A 20611-nucleotide genomic window follows, 5' to 3' on the forward strand; every position below is an offset into this window, starting at 1 on the left:
CAGACACTGCCTGCTATATTGGGATATTAATTACTTATCATACGTCTGTGAAGTGCATGCAGGATGATGAAATTTCTTGGTTCCCAAATTTAACCACCTTTTTGCCAGCATGGAAGCAGCTTCACTGAAGACAGCTATATTTGCAGAAGTAGTTTCTATTATGAATTTGTACACATCATTTTATAACAAAAATGCAGGAAGACATAGTACGATTTTAAAATGGGAAGTGGGATACCTATGTGCATCTGGTTCAAACATCTCTCAAATGTTTACAAGGGAGAAGCACAAGTACAACCCAAGATAACTTGTCTTTTAAGAAAGAAGAAGTTGACAACCACTTCCTGCATCTGCCAAATGCAGAGTCAGGAATAGAGTGAATTACATGTGGAATTATTGGGCTGAACAGATAATGCAGTTAATTTTGACAGTATATTGAAATATTCTGAATCCATTATTCTAGTCATACCTAGAAACATTTCTTCAAGCATTTACTGTGTTTTTTTAATCTTGTTCTCTAATGGAGATGATAAACTTTGGATCAAGACCAGGCTATTCAGCCCCTCGGGACTGTGCCAGCATTAAGTTAGATCATGATCCACTTACCTGCCTTAGTTCTATATCCTTTAATACCCTTACCTAATAAAATATATGTCTGATGTCGTTTTGATATTTTCAAAGTGCCTGAGTGCCAATAGCTTATTTGTTGAAAAAAAAGTTCAATTTTGCAATAGTAAAGAAATTATTATTCATGCTTTGTGATTATGATGCTGGAAAATGATATGCCAGCGCAACTGTTGCATATTTGAGGAAAGGATCTTGCGATTAAAGTGCCTTGTATTTAGCTCAAGAGTACTGTGAAGGTTGATTGTCTGTCAAACAATTTCTTTAAAATCTTTGTCTAATGCCAATTACATATTTACCACTGTAGGTACTTGGTGACAAACCTTATGGGTGCAGATTTGAATAACATCGTTAAGTGTCAGAAGTTGACAGATGATCATGTGCAGTTTCTTGTGTATCAGTTACTCAGGGGACTTAAGGTACAGTATTCAGTGTACTATATGTAGAAACAAAATTAGGTTAACAATGGTCAAGAACAATGTCTGATTTTCATTTCTTTTTCTATCCGATGCATACTTTAGATGGTTTCAACATCATTTACACATTTCAGCTTTCTATCTATTAATGATTAATATTAAGCATGTACACTATCCTTTCTCCTCTTCCAGTCTTATGATATTCAACGACTTACTCCATACTTGACCTCATTAAGTCATTACCCCAACAGCAACCCATTCTCTGCAGTCAAACAATGGTCACAGCATAACTAATTTACAGTAGTTCTTCAAATATTCCAAATGTGCAGGTATTTTAAAATTATTATTCAAGGTATTTCATCAGGGAGGATATCTGTTGATCTCATTTGCATGTAGACAGAGGTGTTTTGGAAGTGAATTTTCACTAAGAAGTAGATTCATTGCAAAAGATGTAATTTTTTTAAGTGAGGGAGACTAAATGGAATTTACCGTTATTCATTAATTACTTGATGAAATTATTACCACAACTATCAGGTAATTACATATCCTCCTTAAGATATGGGTAAAAGCTAAAACAATTATCTGTGTATGAAGTAAAAGGTTACAATGTGCCCTAAATCTGCCTTCAATTAGAAAACTTATGTGAAATGTTTTCACTGAAAAAGTTCACATTTAATGTTATGAAAATAATTAACCTGCCTGGTTTCTTCATGGATTCAGTTTTGCTTCCTGTGTATCTCTAGCTTGATTTTGTTTGAGTTTCAGTATTTGCAGTTTCTTCCCTTTTTTTTGCCATCTAAAATACTTAAATACTAATTACCATTTACAGAATTATATTGACCTATCTAGAAACATTTTGCATTCATCTATGTCAATGGTATGTTGCAGATTGCTTTCACAAAAAGAACGATCAAAGTCCATGAACTTAACAATGCTATTCTCATTATTGTAACTAAACCTCTACCAGAAAAATATATTGATCAGTGGAAAATGTACCCAAGATTGAACTCCAAACCATTACAGTCAAGATTTTCTTATGATTGTCAGCTAGCAAGTGTTTTCTCTTGCATTGTAAGGGCTTCTGTTCCACCCACGGCACTTGGTCAGTGACCTGTATGATTCTGTCATATAGATGGTTCTCCCTGGATAGCTGTCACAAAACTACCATTTATGGCAATTGGTTTTGTCAGATTAGTTTGAAAAGGAAGATAGACTGCAAAGATGGAACCTTGAAGGCTAAAGCTGTCCCTTTTGCTTCGACCTCAGACCAGTTCGAAGCAGCCACAGATAGCATCAGAGTTGGTCTTGTCTAAACTTTTTGAGAATGATCTTACTTTATGTATAACTGCCTATAGTGCCGACCTTGCCTCGTTTGTTAGCAAAAGACCTGAATTCACGTGCAATTCAAAATGCTTAAGCACAGAATTCTAGATCATACTGAGGGTGGCTTGCACTGTCAGAGGTACCATATTTTGAATGAGACAGTAAATTGAAGTCTGAGCTGTCATGTTGTGTAAAAGACCTCATAACACTATATCCAAAAGAGAACAGAAAAGTTTTACCTAAGTGCGCTTTTTAATCCTTCAGTCAGTATTACTAAAAACAGATTATCTTGTACTTATCATATCAGTATGAAGCTTGTTGTGCACAAATTGGCTGCCACATTTCCTACATAACAGCGACATTGGTGTTGTGAAAGGCACTATAACTGCAAGGATTTTTTTACATGTACAGAAGTGAATATCTACATGTAATCTTGACCCATGGTCGCACTTCACATAGTCTGGGTTCTGTCATTTCTTAAATTGCCTAAATTCCGTTAACACTTTCAAGAAACTCTGCTAGTTTAAGTCAGCAATGGTCTATCCTGACTTCAGAAAGAACAGAGTTGTTTCATCAGCAATAAATCTGAAATTCATTAAAAGTATTAAACCAAAAAATGAAATAAGTCTGTAAATCTGATGACAGAATATTACTGAAATTAGTTGGTTCGATCAAAATTTGTGCAGGGAATAGACAAGTTAAACATTTACATTTAGTTAAATGTTACATTTAGTTAAACAGTCAGCTAGTAAACATACCCAACACCCAAATTCATCCACAAGGGTAGCAATAACAGAGATCTCAATGCCAAACAACAACTTATTTTTAAAAAAAGACACAGGAATGATGGTAGTTCAAGCTTGATTGTGAATACAAACTTTATGACATTGATTTTTGACACTTTATTTGGTATATTTTAGACAGTCTATTGTATTCTACTTTACATGTCAAAATCATTTCTCATGGAAATGTTAAATGTTTTAAACACGAAAGTGCTTGTCAATCTTTAGTAAATCAAAATAAATAGGTTAAAATACCATAAAGCTATAGTGAGTATTTGCAAACCATTGTGCTGTTTTAAAATTGTCAAAATTATTTTAACATGATCAGTAGACAAAAATATGCAAATATTTTTGACAAAACAAAGTGCACAAAAGTATCACTTCCAGTAACCGAGAGAGCGAGCTGTATTTTACAACTTTCTTTCAAGGCTGAGGAGGCGATTGTATTTTTTGTCATATTGCATTTGGGCCCGTGGATGACCATTTCATTACAGATTGCACTGTTTCTTCCATCAGTTAATTGATAGGACTAAGGGCCCTCAAAAATTATAAATTAATAATAACTAAAATTTAATAATATAATTTAGATGTATTAAACAAATTGAAAACAACAAAGTTGTAAAACAACCAAGCATTCTAGTTAACACACAAACAATAATTATACATCACAGCGGCGTGCTGTAGCAAAGACCTCAAAGAAGAAAAACAGTATAATGCATTGAAATTAAGTAAATCTCATCACCACTTCTTCACAGGCTATTTCTAAATCCTGACAATTTGCTGTGACAAACAAATACCACATTTAGTGCAATTGTATGAGGGAACATTCTCTATCAAAATGCAACTGCAATTTAGCTTGAGAAAAATAAATCCTCATAGAAATATCCAGACAATTCCTTTGAGAAAATATTAGTTCTAAAATCCTGATTTTTGGCAGTTTACTAACTTTCTGTATTTGCCCTGGGGACATAGATCAATTAAAAGCAGCTATAACAGCAATGGACATTTACCATCAGCCCATCTTAAAGCTTTTCTGCCTTAAGTTTCTGAACAATCAGCGGTAGATTGAAAAAAAAACCTTCGGTATATAGGCACTGTTCAGGTTCTAACTATTTGGTTTTATCTGACAACCTTCAGTTTTGGTTTTCAAATACTCTGATGTGTTGGTATCTATCACCTTTACCTCAATTTTCTTACGAGAAGCTGACACACAAGTGCTGTTTGCTTAACTGGTCATAACCACAAAAATCAACATTTCCTGAAAGCAGTAGGGCATGCTTTTGAAGCCTCCAGAATGGAAATCATGCACATGATGCCCAGTACAAATATTTAATCCATGTTATAAAACTGTCACTCAAGCATAATTTTGGCTCCTTATTAATTACCAGCATTTGTTCCTTCTCACGTCAGCCCTACCTGTTTTAAAATGCTTTTTAAAATTTATTAGCCAAACCTTGAGTGTGGCTGCACTAATCCTTGCAGCATCTCTCCTGAAGATAGTGTAAAATCCCCATGAGTTCATTGTGGAAATGTTCCCACTGTATTGTCTGAAATTAAATGCAAATCAGTGGGAACAATCCTGTGGGTGATGTCTGAAGATCTCCCATGTTGAAGCCTTCCAGCAAATTGAGCCTGCCATGATTTTATATTAGTGCATACATTCTTGATATTTTCTCTTCATTTTGTAACTGAAGCCTATGCCACAGAGTAATTCCAGCCATAAAAGTGAGCAATCCACTAACTACCAGAGCTTCAACACAGTTCTGAATAAACTACCAGAATGCTTCCATCTGCAGCCATGGCAACTGTTTCTCTCACAAGATGACACCAACTGAGCCCTAATCCACTCGACTTGAGGACAAAGTGGCATCTGCCATACACATACATACATATACACACTTCTTGACAAAGGCCAAAGATTGATCCTTGCTTTGAATAGCTTTTAAATTTTGGGCATAGTGGGGATGTCGCGAGACGAGCAATTCAGAACCACAGGCAACATGGGTTCAAATCTCACTGTGACACATGGTGCACTTTGAGTTCATTAAAAAAATTCTGGAGGAAGAAGCTTGTGTAATAACAACCATCTAATCATATATGTCATGTTCACTAAGAGAAGGAATTCTGCTATCTTTACCCGATCTGATGTGCATGTGATTCTGGACCACAACAATTTAATTGGCTCTTAACTGCTGTCTGAGCAGTTAGGATAAAATAAATTCTGGCCTGGACAGTGACACTCATATCACATAAATCAATAAAAGAAAATCTTTTGTAGGCTCAACCCTGACTATATCAACGTCATTAGGCAACTTTCCTGTAACAAATAAATCAGCATCAAAAAATGCTTTCTCTAGTTTGACCTTTTCTCTCATTTTCTTTCTTGTTCTCCATGCTCCCTAGTCTCTCTCTACAGTTCTGGAAAAAACAATTTTTGATAGGTTTATCATAAGACAGAGTTAACTATTGTTTTTCGCAGTCTTTCCACATAGAAACAAAAATGGTCAATTTCAACAAGAAAAATCTGGCAATTTCAAATTCAATTTCACAATACATTTATGATGAAATTTTTGATTTATAACATCATAATTTCCTGTTTTTCTTCTGACAGTACATCCATTCAGCTGGTATCATTCACAGAGTAAGTTGAGTTTGTATTATGTATTGTATCCTGTGTAAGTTTTTATTCTCAGCATGTCCTGCTTAAGTAAAAGTTTAATAAGACAAAAATAAGTCAAACCAGTAAACAGTCAAATTAATAAAGAGCTTAAGCAAATGGGGAGAGAAAGTTCCATCACAATAAGTTTCTGACCCCAGAGTTTCCATTTGTTTAGTGGTGACTGGCAATCCGCCAGCTTGTTCCATTTTAGACGAGATACAATCAACAAAAGACTGCCTTCCCAGCTGTTTGCAAGCATAGTTGAGTAGGTTCAGCTGGAAACCACTGCAATACTTTTAAAACAGCCCTCATTTCTGTGAAGGCTAATTTCAGAAAAGCCATGACTTCAGTCTTGGAGTGCTATAGACCATTAATCTGTCCTAGAAGGGTCCCACCATGCCAGTGAATTGTATGTGTGAGTATGTTGATAGCACACAGTAACTTAGAAGTATAGGGAGAAATACCAAGAGAATTTAGAATGGATAATGCTATCCCACCAATTGCCTCCCTTATTAATATGCCAGGCTACAGGGGGCAGACAACCATGTATTCGAACGTTCGAGGACATTGGAAAAAGCAAATGTTTCATATAGGTTTACCACTTTTGTAGCAGGATAAGGGGCTAAAATGAATGCAAACACAGAGAAGTATATGCCTTTTGGGACTTTGGTTTCTGGGAAATCTGTATCAATAGCTAGTGCATGATAGGGTTATAGCCAGTAGGAACGGTAACAATAAATATTTTCAATATAAATATTTTCATTACAAATATTACAAATCTAAAGAATTAAATTATGTAACTTTTTAAAACCAAATTACAGAACAAGGTCTGTTTCTTCATGTTTAAAGACTGATCAAAAGATATGTAATGGCAAAATGCAGGATTGCAAAGAAAGTGAAGAGTCAATGTGATATCATCTGTTTTATGCATCCAAAGCATTTGATGTTTCTACATTAGTCTGAAATAGTGATAAATATTTTCTCTCTGCAGGATCTGAAACCAAGCAATTTAGCAGTAAATGAGGACTGTGAATTACGAGTAAGGATAACTTAGTTCCCTTGCTGTTGAATTCATATTTGAAGAAGTAGAATATTTTTTCTTTACATCTTTCTCTTCCTCCACCGCTTGCTCCTAACATATAGTTTTATATTTATTGAACATACAGATTCTAGATTTCGGATTGGCACGGCAGACCGATGATGAGATGACTGGTTACGTAGCAACTAGATGGTATCGAGCACCAGAAATAATGCTAAACTGGATGCATTATAATCAGACAGGTAAAAGGAATGCTAACACCTATAGAAACATTGTTCAATTTTCAAATCAGTGCCAAGGATTCTCTAAGTACAGACTCTACAGTATATGTTCCATTCACAGTGTTTCATGGTGGGACTTGCAAACCTTGTATTGTAATATTTTACAAATGGTCAGCCCAGTCAGAACTCTGGGTTGGACTAATTCTATTTAATATAAGCTCCCATCCCATACTGGGCATCTGGCTAGGAACTCACAAGATGAGGGGTTTTTGAAAAAAAAAACTGGAATAAACACAGCTGCAAATTAAAGACATGGATAGGATGTTTTTTTTTTCCCTTTCTTTGGGCATATTTTCAGTCTTTCAGTCTGGGAAAAGTATTTCTCAAGAACATTGGTAAGAAGCCAAAATCAGTATAAAACAGTTCCCTATTTATGTTTTCTGACATTCTCTTAATATGTGCCTGCTGAATCCCAAGTGCCATTACTAACGGATATAATGAAAGTCAATGGAACTGCAGTTCTGTTTCTTACTTTTATATTTACACTGCACTAAATAAAACACAAATGAAGTTGAAAAATACCTTCTGTGCACATTTGTTGTGTGAGAAAGCTTGTGTTTTATTCACTCTTGCCATATCATAATTTTGAAGAAAATATTTGAATAGAAACTGCTGAACAATAAAGATAACCTTCCTGCAGTACAGCTAGTTGAATGATGCATAATATGGAATGCGTATATTCCAACTGCACAATCAAAACTCAGCTCAGTCAAAACAGGCAAAAATAACAAGTGGTAGATGTTTTATGTAGAGATATTATCATGGTGTGTTTTTCTTATTTTGGGGACAATAAATATTTCAGTTACTGAGAAGAAAATGCTTAGAAACAACTTCAAGAGAGCATTTGCAGCAATATGTAGGACACGATGGTTAGGTTGTAGAGAATGCATAAAACCCTTTACAGATCTGCATTGTCTTCACCAGCCTTTCTGCTAACTCTTCCTTGATATTGATGGCTGCTAAATTGATGTGAATAAAGAGTTTCCAGTGCCACTTAAGATTTTGATTTGCTGACCGGATTAAGAACATAGCATCTGCATCAAACTAATTTTATAGCTTGTACTCGATTCGTAAGAGTAGACAATCAAAATTTTGGATCTATGTTGCAAAAAAAATTAATTAATGCAAACTTTGACTATCTGGGCCTCAGGTCTATAATTAACTATTTGGATTCATACAGTGGCTTTAATGAAATATGGCATTCCAAAGTGCTCCACAGCAGCACAATACAAAATATGACCCTGAACCTCATAAGGAGGCATTGGTCTGATGTCAAAGAGGTAAATTTTCATAAGTGCCTTAAAGGGAGAAAGCAAGGTAGAGAGGTGGAAAGATATAGGAGTGTGTTCTGGAACTTGAGGCCAAGGCAGTTGAAGGTACAGCCCAGTCCCTCAAATGAAATGGTGGAGCCTCCTACTGACAGGCCAGGGTGAGCCTGAGGCACATTCTATGAACTTCTCAGCATGGACTTGTTGGGCTGTGACAGCTATAACAGAGACCCCAGTGGAGGGGAGCTGCCTGTGCAACGATGGCCTGGTAGCTGTGGTCAACTTATAAATTTAATACAATGTATAAGCGTCCCCCTTAAGGTGCCCATGCAAATCTCCCACTGACAGTGATGGTCTCCCACAGTAGGCTGGAGGAGAAAGTGAGGTCTGCAGATGCTGGAGATCAGAGCTGGAAATGTGTTGCTGGAAAAGCGCAGCAGGTCAGGCAGCATCCAGGGAACAGGAGAATCGACGTTTCGGGCATAAACCCTTCTTCAGGAGGCTGCCAGCCCTCTAGCCCCTCGGGCACCCCTTAGGACTTTCTGTCTGCTGGGGCTCAACTGGCATTGCTTCTGGAGGTGGCTGCCTCCTTGCAAATCTTCGCCAGGGATCGGCCAGGGTTATCGCCAGCTTCCCAGAGTTTCAGCCCAGCATTCAGATTGGGATGCCGAAGTTAAAATTCAGCCCATTATCTCAATTTAAAACTTATTCTGCTTCGACAAGAAAATGAATCCAAAGGTGACCTCCAACTGTGATTACGTAAATCTGGTCATATCAAGTTTTGGTAACAGTAGGTTTACAGTAACAGTATAATGAACATTAGAAGATATACCATTGGAACAGAAGTAGGCTCTTTAGCCAGTTTGTCTGTTCAATGAGGTCAGACCAATGTGTGAACAAACTCCATGTACCTGCCTTTACCCCATACTCCATACGACCTTTGATTGTTAAATAAAATCTATTAATTGTTACTTTCAGAAGAGCTCTGAACTTGTAAGACTAATTTTTAGACTGTGCCCTTTAATCCTAGACTCCCAATCCAAGGGAAACAAGTGAGAAATCATGACTTAAATTTGTATTGCAGTCGATGCCATGAAACCGTGTTAAGCTCTATCCCTGAAAAGAAAGCCTCCAGAGTGTAATGGTAAAGTTGTTGCACCAATGCACACAATACAGTTTTGGACTTGTTTTCAGGTTTCTTTTTAATCTAAATTCTTTTTCTTTTGCTTCCCCAGTGGATATTTGGTCTATTGGATGCATTATGGCAGAGTTGTTGAAAGGAAAAGCCCTCTTCCCAGGAACTGATTGTATCCTTGACAAGTTTTTTTGTTTGTTCGATAGTATTTATTCTGATTTTAGACTGGTAAATGGAATGAACATAAAGTAAAAGAATTTGAAATACAAGTTATCCAGAGTTATGTTTACTGCTAGGGTGACTCATGCACTCTAATAGGAGTAATCTTGGTCTGGAAAGCTGTTGTATTGAACACTGCGCCTACCGCAATGAAACCTGGACCATCTACCAACATCACAATAAGACTCTAGAGTGTTTCCACCAGCAGTACTCACATTGAACCCTATGGATCAAATGGGAGAACAGCTGGACCAATGTGAGCACTCCCCATGAAGCTATACCTACCAATATCAAAAGCTCTGCTCCTAAAGAGCCAGCTCCCATAGATGGGCTCTTGTGTCCAGATGCTCAAAAACTGCCTCCGCCTTTAAAAGTTCTCATCTTCCAGCTCTCCATTGGCAGTTGGTCCAAAGGTTGGGCAAAGGAAAGGTATAAATAGAGACTCAAGGTCACCCTAAGACACAAAAGGCTTCGGCACTACTGACTGAGAGGAGAATGGCTCAGTATGGCATCGCCCAAACCATCAAGACACAAGACACCAAGGTCCATGACTTCACTGGGAGGTCAAACAGCAGCACCAAAGGAAGAATGACGCCCATCCAGTGGTGCAAATTCCAACTTCTTGTTGCAATAATGTGCTCCCATTACAGAAAAGGTTTTCGAGCCAAAATTGGGCTTATCTAAGGACTTCATATAAATTGACAGACATCATCCTCGATTCCAACGGACCCCCACTGCTGTTGACAAAGTACAGCAATAGTGCTAAAGTTTAATTTTTCACCAACATGAGCTAGAGCTGATTACTAGCTAGAGCTAGTGTTTGTATGATTGGTATGAAATGTAAGAAAAAGCCTCCCTCTTATCTCTAATTATTACAGATAATAGTGAAATTGTAACTTTGACCATCCTCATTTTTCTAGATAGTGAGCTTTCCCAATCTTATATGGTCTATAAAATATATTGAGCTTTGATTAAGCAGCAGATATTGTGACTTATCAACAAGAGCATTTTCTTTTCTCCTCTATATTTTCTTATAATGATACAGATATTGATCAACTGAAGCGAATAATGGAAGTTGTTGGAACACCGAGTACTGAATTACTAAAAAAGATATCTTCAGAACATGTAAGTGAGTGTTTGATCCTAACAGTAACTACTGTTCAAACAGGAAGTTATTTGTCCCCTCATATAGTCATCAGGTATCAAAGTGGAGAGTACATAGTCACACTTATGATAAAATTCTGCCTTTGATAGGTTTTCCTCCTTTCTATCCAACATGATTTTAGTGAATTGTGATTTCAAAGTAATTGTGACAACTAACTGGTAAATATTCATGTGTGGTCTTGGAATGTGTGTAAGCAAACTATTTAAAAACATGAGCCATCACAAATAAGGCCGACTGAACAGAAACACGCTTTGAGCAGGAATTTGCAAAGTAACAATCAGCCACAGGAATCTGTAATCAGGGGTTTCTGTAACCAATTGTACTACTCCCTGCTACAGCCAAAAGCTGAAATTTGCTAATTTGGACAAAACAAAAACATGAAAGCATCTAATAAATGTTTTCCCTTTAATGGACAGCATAAAAGTAAAAGATAGGCTTGCAGTCTCACAGAACCAACCTTTCATAGCCTCAGTACATCCTAAAGCTCATTACACCCAATGAAGCCTGTTGCTGGATAGACGCTGCTACAATTTAGGAAACCACAATTTGCACACAGTTCATAATACACATAGCAATCAAGATTCTTCTTTGGTGAGGTTTTATTCTGAATAAATAATTGACTGAATAGTCTTGCCTCAGGCAAAGTATGCAGCAATAAATGTTATTTACAAGTACTTAGAAATTATAACAAACTTTTTGGCATATATAGTCCATTTTCGTCTTTTCCCCTCGTCAATTGTTATCCTTATTTCATATGCTGCCCTTATTCCCAAATCTCTATTCTGCTTTCCGACAATCACCCATCTAAGATATTCTTAAATGTTCACATGGCTTCTAGTTTAATCAGTTACTCCAGTAGTGCTTTCCACACCTTCGTGGCCTTTTTATCCATCTTATTCTAGTGGACAGAAGATTGCAAAGTGCATTTGATCTTGCAGTAAAGACGTCCACACACCCCTTGCCATGCTATCATGCCCATTTCTAAAGAGGAACCTCTCCATTCTATTTATGCAAATGGAGAACATGACCTCATAACTTCAGAGTTTTTTAGTTTCATCCGATACCAGCTGGTTAACCACACAGTGCAGTAGTGGGAGGAGTGACACAATCTATCTAATTAGAGACTATTCTGGGTTCGGAGTTACTGAGGGGGGCTGAGTACACACCCCTGGGGAGCTCCAGTGTTGAGTGTTAGTGAGGATGAAATATTGTCCCTAATCTTCACTGATTGTGGCCTGTAAGTCAGGAAACTGAGGATCCATTGTAGAGAGTGGGGCTTAGTACAAGATCACTAAGTTTAGTAATCTTTCTCGAGGGGATAATAGTGTTGAAGGCTGAACTGTAGTCAATGAGTAGGATTCTTACATAGCTGTTCTTGGTGTCAAGATATTCTAAGGAGGAGTGAAGGGCAGGTGATATGGCATCTGATGTGGATCTGTTGGTCCGATAGGCAAATTGGAGTGGGTCAGGAGTGGGAAGGCTGGAGTTGATTAATGCCATGACCAGTCCTTCAAAGCACTTCATGACCACCGATGTTAGGGTCACTGGGCGGTCATTGAGACATGCTACATGAGCCTTCTTAGGCACAGGGATGATGTTGGCCTCTTGAAACAGGCAGGGACGGTGGCCTGCTGCAGGGAGAGGTTGAAGATGTCCGAAAAGACCTCTGCCAGTTGATCTGCGCATGCTCTGAGTACACGGCCTGGTACTCTGTCTGGTCCCATCATTTTCCTTGGATTCACACAAAGGAAAACTGATCTGACCTCTGATGAAGTGACTGTTGGGATAGGTCCATCAGGACTGTTCGGAATAGGTGTTACCTCTCCGCCAAAATTCTGCTCAAAGCGAACATAGAAGGCGTTGAGACGATCTGGGAGGGATATGTCAGCGTCTGCAATCTTGCACTGTCTCTTTTTAGAACCTGTGATGTCATTCAGTTCTTGCCATAGTTCTTACCTTGTCTGTCTGGGTCTCTAGTTTGGGTCGGTATTGGTCCTTGGCTGTCTTAATGGTTCTGCAAAGGTCTTACTTGGATTCCTTATATTTAAATGGTCTCCTGATCTGAAAGCCTCACGCCTGGTGTTTAGCAGGTTCTGTATGTCCAGATTCATGCAGGGTTTCCCGTTAGGGAACACCCGGATTGACTTCCTCCACACACATGCTGATAAAGTCTGTGATGGTGGTGGCGTACTCGTCCAAGGTACCTGTTTGAACGTGGCCCAATCAGCCGATTCCAGACAGCACCAGAGTTGATCTTCTGCCTCTTCTGACCAGCACTGGACCTGGATCTGTGAGGGGGTCTCCTGCTTGAGATTTTGCCTGTATGCCAGGAGAAGAATGACAAAGCTGGATGTGGGGAAGCAAAGGCATAGTAACAAAAGAAATTGTACAAATGAAAAGAACAATAAAGAGTTACAGAGAAGAAAGGGTGTGACAGTAAGAAAACAAAGGATGGAGCACCAAAAATCAAATAGAGTGAAAATTGAGCAAGGTAGAAAGAAATTCAGTGAAAAGGAGATTAATTCAATAGAGATTAATTGAGCAATTTTGGCAAAACCATGACAGATGATTAACGAAAGCCAGAGAAATAAATTTTCATGACTTATATTTCTGTATCACCTTCATCATAATAAAACATTACGTTAGGTTTTGAAATGTGGGACCAATTACCCAAGGTAGGCAGTTGATTATTCAGAAGTAATTTTCAGATAGTGTACTAAATTTAAGCAGTAGTTTAGATAGAGAGAAAAAGTAAATGACTCATGACAATTATGGATTGATCAGTGGTAGCAGAGGATGAAGAGACAGTTGGCAGAGTGTGTGTTGATCTCATTTGAACTGTGGAAGCACTATCCTGCTCACGATTCAAAGTGCTAGAGATCCCCTCCTTGTGGCTTCCTCTTCCTCTTCTCGGCCATCTTCCATCTGAAGATGATAGTTGTCTGAAAAGCAATGCTCCTTGATTCTGAGCACTTGTTAATAATCATCATTTTTAGGGGTTTGGTAGACTGTTCTGAACACAGCGCAGGACAGGCTACGCAACTGACAGGATAGTCATCTCCCTCTTTGCCCACCTCCTCGCTCAAGTCAATTTGCATTATGCCAGGATCATCTTTTTCTAAACACTTGCGCTGATAGTAGGTTACTCAGGTTCTATTTTCGCTAACTTGGAAACCTGACATAATTAATGACCCACTTATTTCCAGAAGTGTTTTAAGCATTGATTTCCTTTCTTTGCAATTGAATAATCAATGCAAATTTCACAACGTTTTTATTATTCCAAAAATAGCTACTTATTAAGGGACTTATTTTCTTGCAATCCCAAGGTGCTTTACACAAAAAAAAATTGACACTGAGCTGAAAAAGGAGATATTGGGATAGATAATCAGAGCTTTGGTCAAAGACATCTGCTTTCAAAAGGTGTGTCTTTAAGAAAGGAAGAAATGTATAAAAGCTTAGAAACTAGAGTTTTGGCCAGAGACAGCATCAGTTGAGGAGTGATTAAAATCAAATGGCAGGATAAGAGGTGGATAGTTACTTACCTCTGACAGTTGTAGAGCTGAAGGAAGTTCAGATGTATGGATGGATTGGGCTTTGGATGGATTTTAAAACAAGTAGGAAATTCTAAAATTGAGGCATTGTTTAACAGGGAGCCAGTGAAGGTCAGCGAGTACATTTACTGGTACTGAAACTGATAGACTTACTTCTCACTTCCTGCAAGTCATTTTAATTTTAAGTTGCATTTCTTCTCATATTACATTTCTATGTTATTTCATGACTTAGTTATTGGAAATATGTTGACCCAAAGGCTTGCATAAACATTACTAATCTTGTTTATTCTCAACACTATTAAAATTTTATCCTGGATTTTGTTTTTAAACTTCGGAGACCTTGTTTCCACATCAATTATTTATATGGAAATAATGTGATGTTGTATCAAATTCTAAATGAATAATCAAGAAGTGACCTGCAGCTTGTTAACGGGCCCTTCACGTTTTAACAAGCCAACAATATGAATTCTGAAGTTGATGAGTGACTATTGAGAAATAAATATCAGCATGTTGACACTGTAGGATTACCCAAACTCAAATTCTAAAACTGAATTTCAAAATCTGTAATGAACAAAATGTGTTGAAATTTTGAAATGTTCTTATGGGTTCTGGGAGAACATAAAATTTATTAAGTAATTTTCATACAGAAGGATGTAACTTTGAAATCTCACCCCAATGAGGTACAAAGTTGCTGCTTTGTAAATAAAGACCAACTCAAGAACCTGTTTATACTCATTGAATAGAAAGGTATCAAGATGGACAGAGGAATTCGGAGACCCGGAGTGCATATCTACCAATCCCTGAAGGTGGCAGAACAGCTCGTCAAAGTGGTAAAGAAAGCATATGGGATGCTTTCTTTCATTGGGCAAGATACAAAAGAAGGAATTTCAGAACTATGTAAGACATAGACCAGGCCATAATTGGAGTTTTCTATCGAGTTCTGGTCATGACATTTCATGGAGGACAACATTGCTGCACAGAGAAAACAGAGAAGATTTTATAAGAACGTTGCCAGGGTTGAAAATTGCAGTTAGGAACAAAGGTTAGGTATGCTAGCATTGTTTCCCTTAGAATAGAGGTGTCTGAAAGGTGGTGTAATTGAGGTGTTCAAAATAATGGAGTGGAGGTGTGCTGTTTGGGTAGAGTAGGCAGAAACAAATTGTTTTCCTTTAGGAGAGAGGTCACTTATTAGGGAGCACAAAATTAAGGTGATCACTGGAAGGAGAAACATTTTCAGCTAGAGGATGGTGGATATCTGGACTTCACTGCTCAGTTCAGGAGGTGGAAACCCTCAATTCAGTGAAGAGAAACCTGGATCTGTATCTGAAGTGCTGTAATGTGCAAGCCACAGAGTAGGTATGGGTTTAAAATGGGCAGCTAGCTCATTCAGTAGGAGCAGACACAATGGGCTGAATGGTCACTTTCAGAGCTGTAATTTTTCTATGATTCCCATAGTTTTAAAATTTCAGAATTGCATTTTAGTGGTGAAGAAGAAACTCCATCTCATGTTGTGGCCTGGATTGAATGTATGTTTGAATTTATCCTCGAACCTGCAAAGACATTTCAATTTACCAACCTATAATCACTGCAAGATGATCTACAAGTATATAATTTGAAAATGAAGGATGTTTACAGTTATCTGGACATTTGCACCATTTGTGCTTGAACATTGTTTACAAATCTGAAACGTAAACTGACTATATTTTATTGTGGATGGATGCAGAGTTATGCCCACTCCACCATTGCAAACTGTATTTGCAGTGGATTAACATAGATTCAATGCACATTCATGATGAGTCATGCTGCCCAGACCACAAGAAGGTGATCAAGTCATGGCCTCAACTTAAGTTACTTGAAAATCTATCCTAACGGAAACATATGGGAGATTGTATTTGCATGCAGATTGTCCCAATCATGCTGCACAACCTTGGCCAAAGGATCATGGAATTCCATGTGCATTATTCCTCTGAAGCTTGTCGGGAAATTGTTGGCAATTGATAGTAACACTTTTTCAAAATACTATGTACACTTTTAACAAATATTGTACAAAACAGTGTTTGAAATAGAGGAATTATGTTGTTGTGCTTGCCGTTTGTAGATATTGAAAACTGTGATTTCCCATCATTAATGCAAAACATGGCCACATCTTTCTGCCATAAGCATTAACCGAAAAAAAACTTTAAAAGCAATTGCTCCCAAGGGTTTAATCTCAAGCTTCATCCTATAAATTTCATCAGATACAGCCCAGTGTTTATATTGGAGCTCAGAGTCTCTTTCTGTTCTCACCAGAAATTGTTAAAACAAAAGGGTAATATTTATTGTGCAGTTTCTAAAGTAGAAAAACATGCAGTTGAGTTGAAGGAGCATCCTAACAAATAAACTGATATACTACTAAATTTATTAAGTGAAAGATGCCAGAAATGTTTAAAAGGGTAATATGTATTGTGCAGTTTATAACCAGGAACAATACAGACTGGATCAGAGTCCAACTTTAAATTTTTGGCATCACCAGGACAAAATCCAACATCCAAAACATGGAAGTTCATCCATATCTGTGCTGTAACATACCCTGTCTTACAATGCCCATGTGCAAAATTCTAATCAAAGTGACTAGGACTACTGTCACAGCCTTGCGATTCCCCAAACCCCATAAATTCTGTGTTCACTGGAAAAATTCTTTTAAAAGGTCACACTGCTGTGACAGAGTCAGATCATACTTTAACTAAAAACAAAATCCATGAAACAAGAGCACACACCATTCAAAAATACTGACGTATTTAAAAAGAATCTCAACCCCTTTCCTTCCTGTTTGTCCCAGGCATACATGCTCCCTGGCTCAGATGGTAATGAATTCTATGTCTCCCAGAATCCAATTGCTATGACGGTCAGGAACAGTATTTGTCTTTCATAATCTATATCAATAATCAGAAAACAGTATTTAGAAACCCTGACTTGAAGACCAATGCAAGCACCTATTAAACAGGTTTGTGGTTGGCAGGAAACTAGGGTGTGGTGAGCACATCTTGAGTGTTGTTTAACCCGGTCATCATTCCTCTTTAATCCTGCTTTTCTTTTAACTAGCACTAATGCAGAGAGTTTTCTAAAGTAGAAAACCATACAGTTGAGTTTAAGGAGCATCAAAACAAATAAATTGACATACCCACTAAATTTATTAAGTGAAAGATGCCAGGAATTTCTAAAACAAAAGGGTAATATCTATTATGCAGTTATAACCAGAAACAAAACAGACTGGATCAGAGAACAACTTTAAATCTTTTGCATCACCAGGACAAAGTCCAACATCCAAAACATGGAATTTCATCCATATCTGTGCTGTAGCATACCCTGTCCTACAAGCTCATGTGCAAAATTCTAATCTTTTGCATCACCAGGATAAAATTCAGCATTCAGACCATAGAGTTTCATTCTTATCTAATTGTAATTATATTCTAACAAAGCTTCCTTCAGTTGTTGGCAGGAAATTTCTTGTTCAGAACCTCAGTCCTTGGGCAGCATGTTGTAGATGCAATGAATGCAATCTTTGCGTAGCTTCCACTGTTATCAACATTCTCCCCTCCACCCTCATCAATATTGCAAAAACACCATTAGGTTTGTAATAGATTTTTGCAAATGAAAGGTTCTCATTACTGCATTAGCTAGTAGGCTACAAGACCCCTTTCCAAGCTGCCATTTCAGTAAATGATCTGTTAGGAAGATAGATTCCCTGGGATACCCATTTGTATCCTTTTCTGGAGATTAGCTTGAATAACATTAAAGTGGATTTTAAATTGGGGTGCAGGCAGATAGGGTAAGAGAGAAACACATTCTCTGTCAGAAATTTCACACCAGCAATATTTTAATCCCTATGCTTTTTTAACATTGGTTGGCAGGTTTCCCATCCAGATATATTAGGAACAAGCAGCCTAACCACTTCCAGACAGTCATTTCTTGTGGGCTCTCAGAACCTACTAAAAGCAGGAATGCCCGTCTTATCGGAAGCCTGCATTCATTGTACTGACACTGCTACTTTCACATTTTGCGAACAGGAAAATGAGTCCAAAGCAAACCCCTCTTGATCATGACTACGTTTAGCACTTCCTCCAAAACACTGAAGTTACCATGTTTGCTGTTCTAAGCTGTCAAGAGTGTGGTACTGGAAAAGCACAGCAGGTCAGGCAGCATTCTAGGAGCCCTTCATTCCTGATGAAGGGCTTATGCTCGAACCGTCGATTCTCCTGCTCCTCGGATGCTGCCTGACCTGCTGTGCTTTTCCAGCACCACACTCTCGACTCTGCAGTCCTCATTTTTCTTGTTCTAAGCTGTGAGACCTTAATCAGGGTTCACGAGGAAGAGCGAGGAGTCCTCAAACTCGGAAATCCTCTCAAAGAGACAATAGTACACGGGTCCCTGTGATCTGAATTCCACCATTATCCATTTCAGTGGTTCCAGTCAGCTTCTGAAAACAATCTATAAGATTTTACTCAGCAATTTGACTCTGAGCAAGACATTTGATTTTTCACATTAAAAAGCACAATGGAGGTCAGCCACGTCTCGGGCCTCCAGTAGATGCATATTTGAGAGGCATTTGCCTGCTGCGACTACCTCAGAAAACAAAAGATTGATTCCAGTCCATCACTACTTCAGAGTTCAATGATTTGGAGATGCCGGTGTTGGGCTGGGGTGTACAAAGTTAGAAATCACACAACACCTGATGAAGGAGCGACGCTCCGAAAGCCAGTGTGCTTCCAATTAAACCTGTTGGACTATAACCTGGTGTTGTGTGATTTTTAACTCAGAGTTCAATGGGATAGTCGGATGTTGGAGACATTATTAACTTTGTTCCAATTAGTAAGGTCCGATTAAAGACTCCTCCAACATTGGTTTCAAATAATTTCTCAGAGCTTTAAGATTTGTTTTGTTTTTCTAACTGCATAGATCCTACAAACACTTCATTAGCTAGTAGGCTACAAGACCCTACTAAGTCCAAGGTTATAAGAGACTTTGATTTTATAATTAATAGCAACAAAAGCTCAAATGGTCACTTGTAGCTAAAGTTCTTTATTATTGTTGATTTATTATTGTTACATGTACTGAGATACAACATTTTTCACTGTATTGCGTGCTGTATAGGAGATCGTACCTACAAAGTGCATCAGGTAGCAGAAGAGAGTGCAAAATACAGTGTTACAGAGAGAGAGAGAGAGATCAACATTAATACTTGAGAGGCCGTTCAAAGGTCTGATAACACAGGGAAGAAGCTGATCTTAAATCTGCTCATACATGTATTCAAACATTTATATCTTCTGCCTGATGGAAGAAGGTGGAAGAGAGTATAACCTGGATGGGAGGGGGCTTTGATTATGCTGGTTGCTTTCGCGAGGGAGCAGGAAGTATAGATAAAGTCAGTGCATGGGAGGATTTGCTTGATGGACTGTACAATGCCACGTTTGAAGCAGACTGTTACAGAGAAGGAAGCATTATACTTTATAGTATTTCTCATTATATTATTCTAAAAGAATTAAATACAATCATGGACTTGCTTTACTAAATTGAAAATCAGTCAAATGACATTGTTTACTCCTTGCAGGCTAGAAAATACATTGAATCTTTACCATACATGCCTCAAAAAGATTTGAAAGAACTATTCAATGGTGACAATCCTTTAGGTAAGACTTTTTGCATTTAAACTGGTTGGAAGTAATCTATATGGGAATAACTGTTGTGATTTGTAGGCTTAGGTTTTGCTGTAATGAATGCAAAATGCCATTGCATAAGTGAGCAATATCAGATGCCATTATTGTTTATGCTGCACTATTACCCTTGCCTAATCATCTAGATTTCACAACTGAAAGTTCATCTTCATAAAATGCATCAAATAGTTTATAATTATAGAATGAAATATAATTAATGCACAACTTCAAAACTAATTGACAGAATAGAGAGTCATTTAGTCATAGAATCATTCAGCACAGAAACAGACCCTTCGGTCCAACTCGTCCACCCTGATCAGACATCCTAATCAGGCCTAGTCCCATCTGCCAACATTTGGCCTTTATCCCTCTAAACCCTTCCTATTTACATACCCATCCAGATGCCTTTTAAACGTTGTAAAAGTACCTCCGTCACTTCCTCTGGCATACACGCACCACTTT

General features: G+C 37.9%; 1 protein-coding gene across 1 annotated transcript in view; it reads left to right on the top strand.

Annotated features, from left to right (window-relative positions):
• Positions 1-20611, top strand: part of mapk11 (mitogen-activated protein kinase 11) — a 51882-nt gene that overhangs the window by 24334 nt on the left and 6937 nt on the right. The window contains exons 4-10 of the mRNA XM_043713758.2: positions 929-1040; positions 5754-5783; positions 6793-6840; positions 6968-7082; positions 9625-9696; positions 10789-10868; positions 20047-20125. Coding sequence (XP_043569693.1) covers positions 929-1040; positions 5754-5783; positions 6793-6840; positions 6968-7082; positions 9625-9696; positions 10789-10868; positions 20047-20125 — 536 coding nt within the window. The remainder of the gene's footprint in view (positions 1-928; positions 1041-5753; positions 5784-6792; positions 6841-6967; positions 7083-9624; positions 9697-10788; positions 10869-20046; positions 20126-20611) is intronic.

Source organism: Chiloscyllium plagiosum, unplaced genomic scaffold (assembly GCF_037043375.1).
Source record: "Chiloscyllium plagiosum isolate Xiang-an unplaced genomic scaffold, Cpla_swu_hap1 HiC_scaffold_23, whole genome shotgun sequence".
Classification (NCBI taxonomy): domain Eukaryota; kingdom Metazoa; phylum Chordata; class Chondrichthyes; order Orectolobiformes; family Hemiscylliidae; genus Chiloscyllium; species Chiloscyllium plagiosum.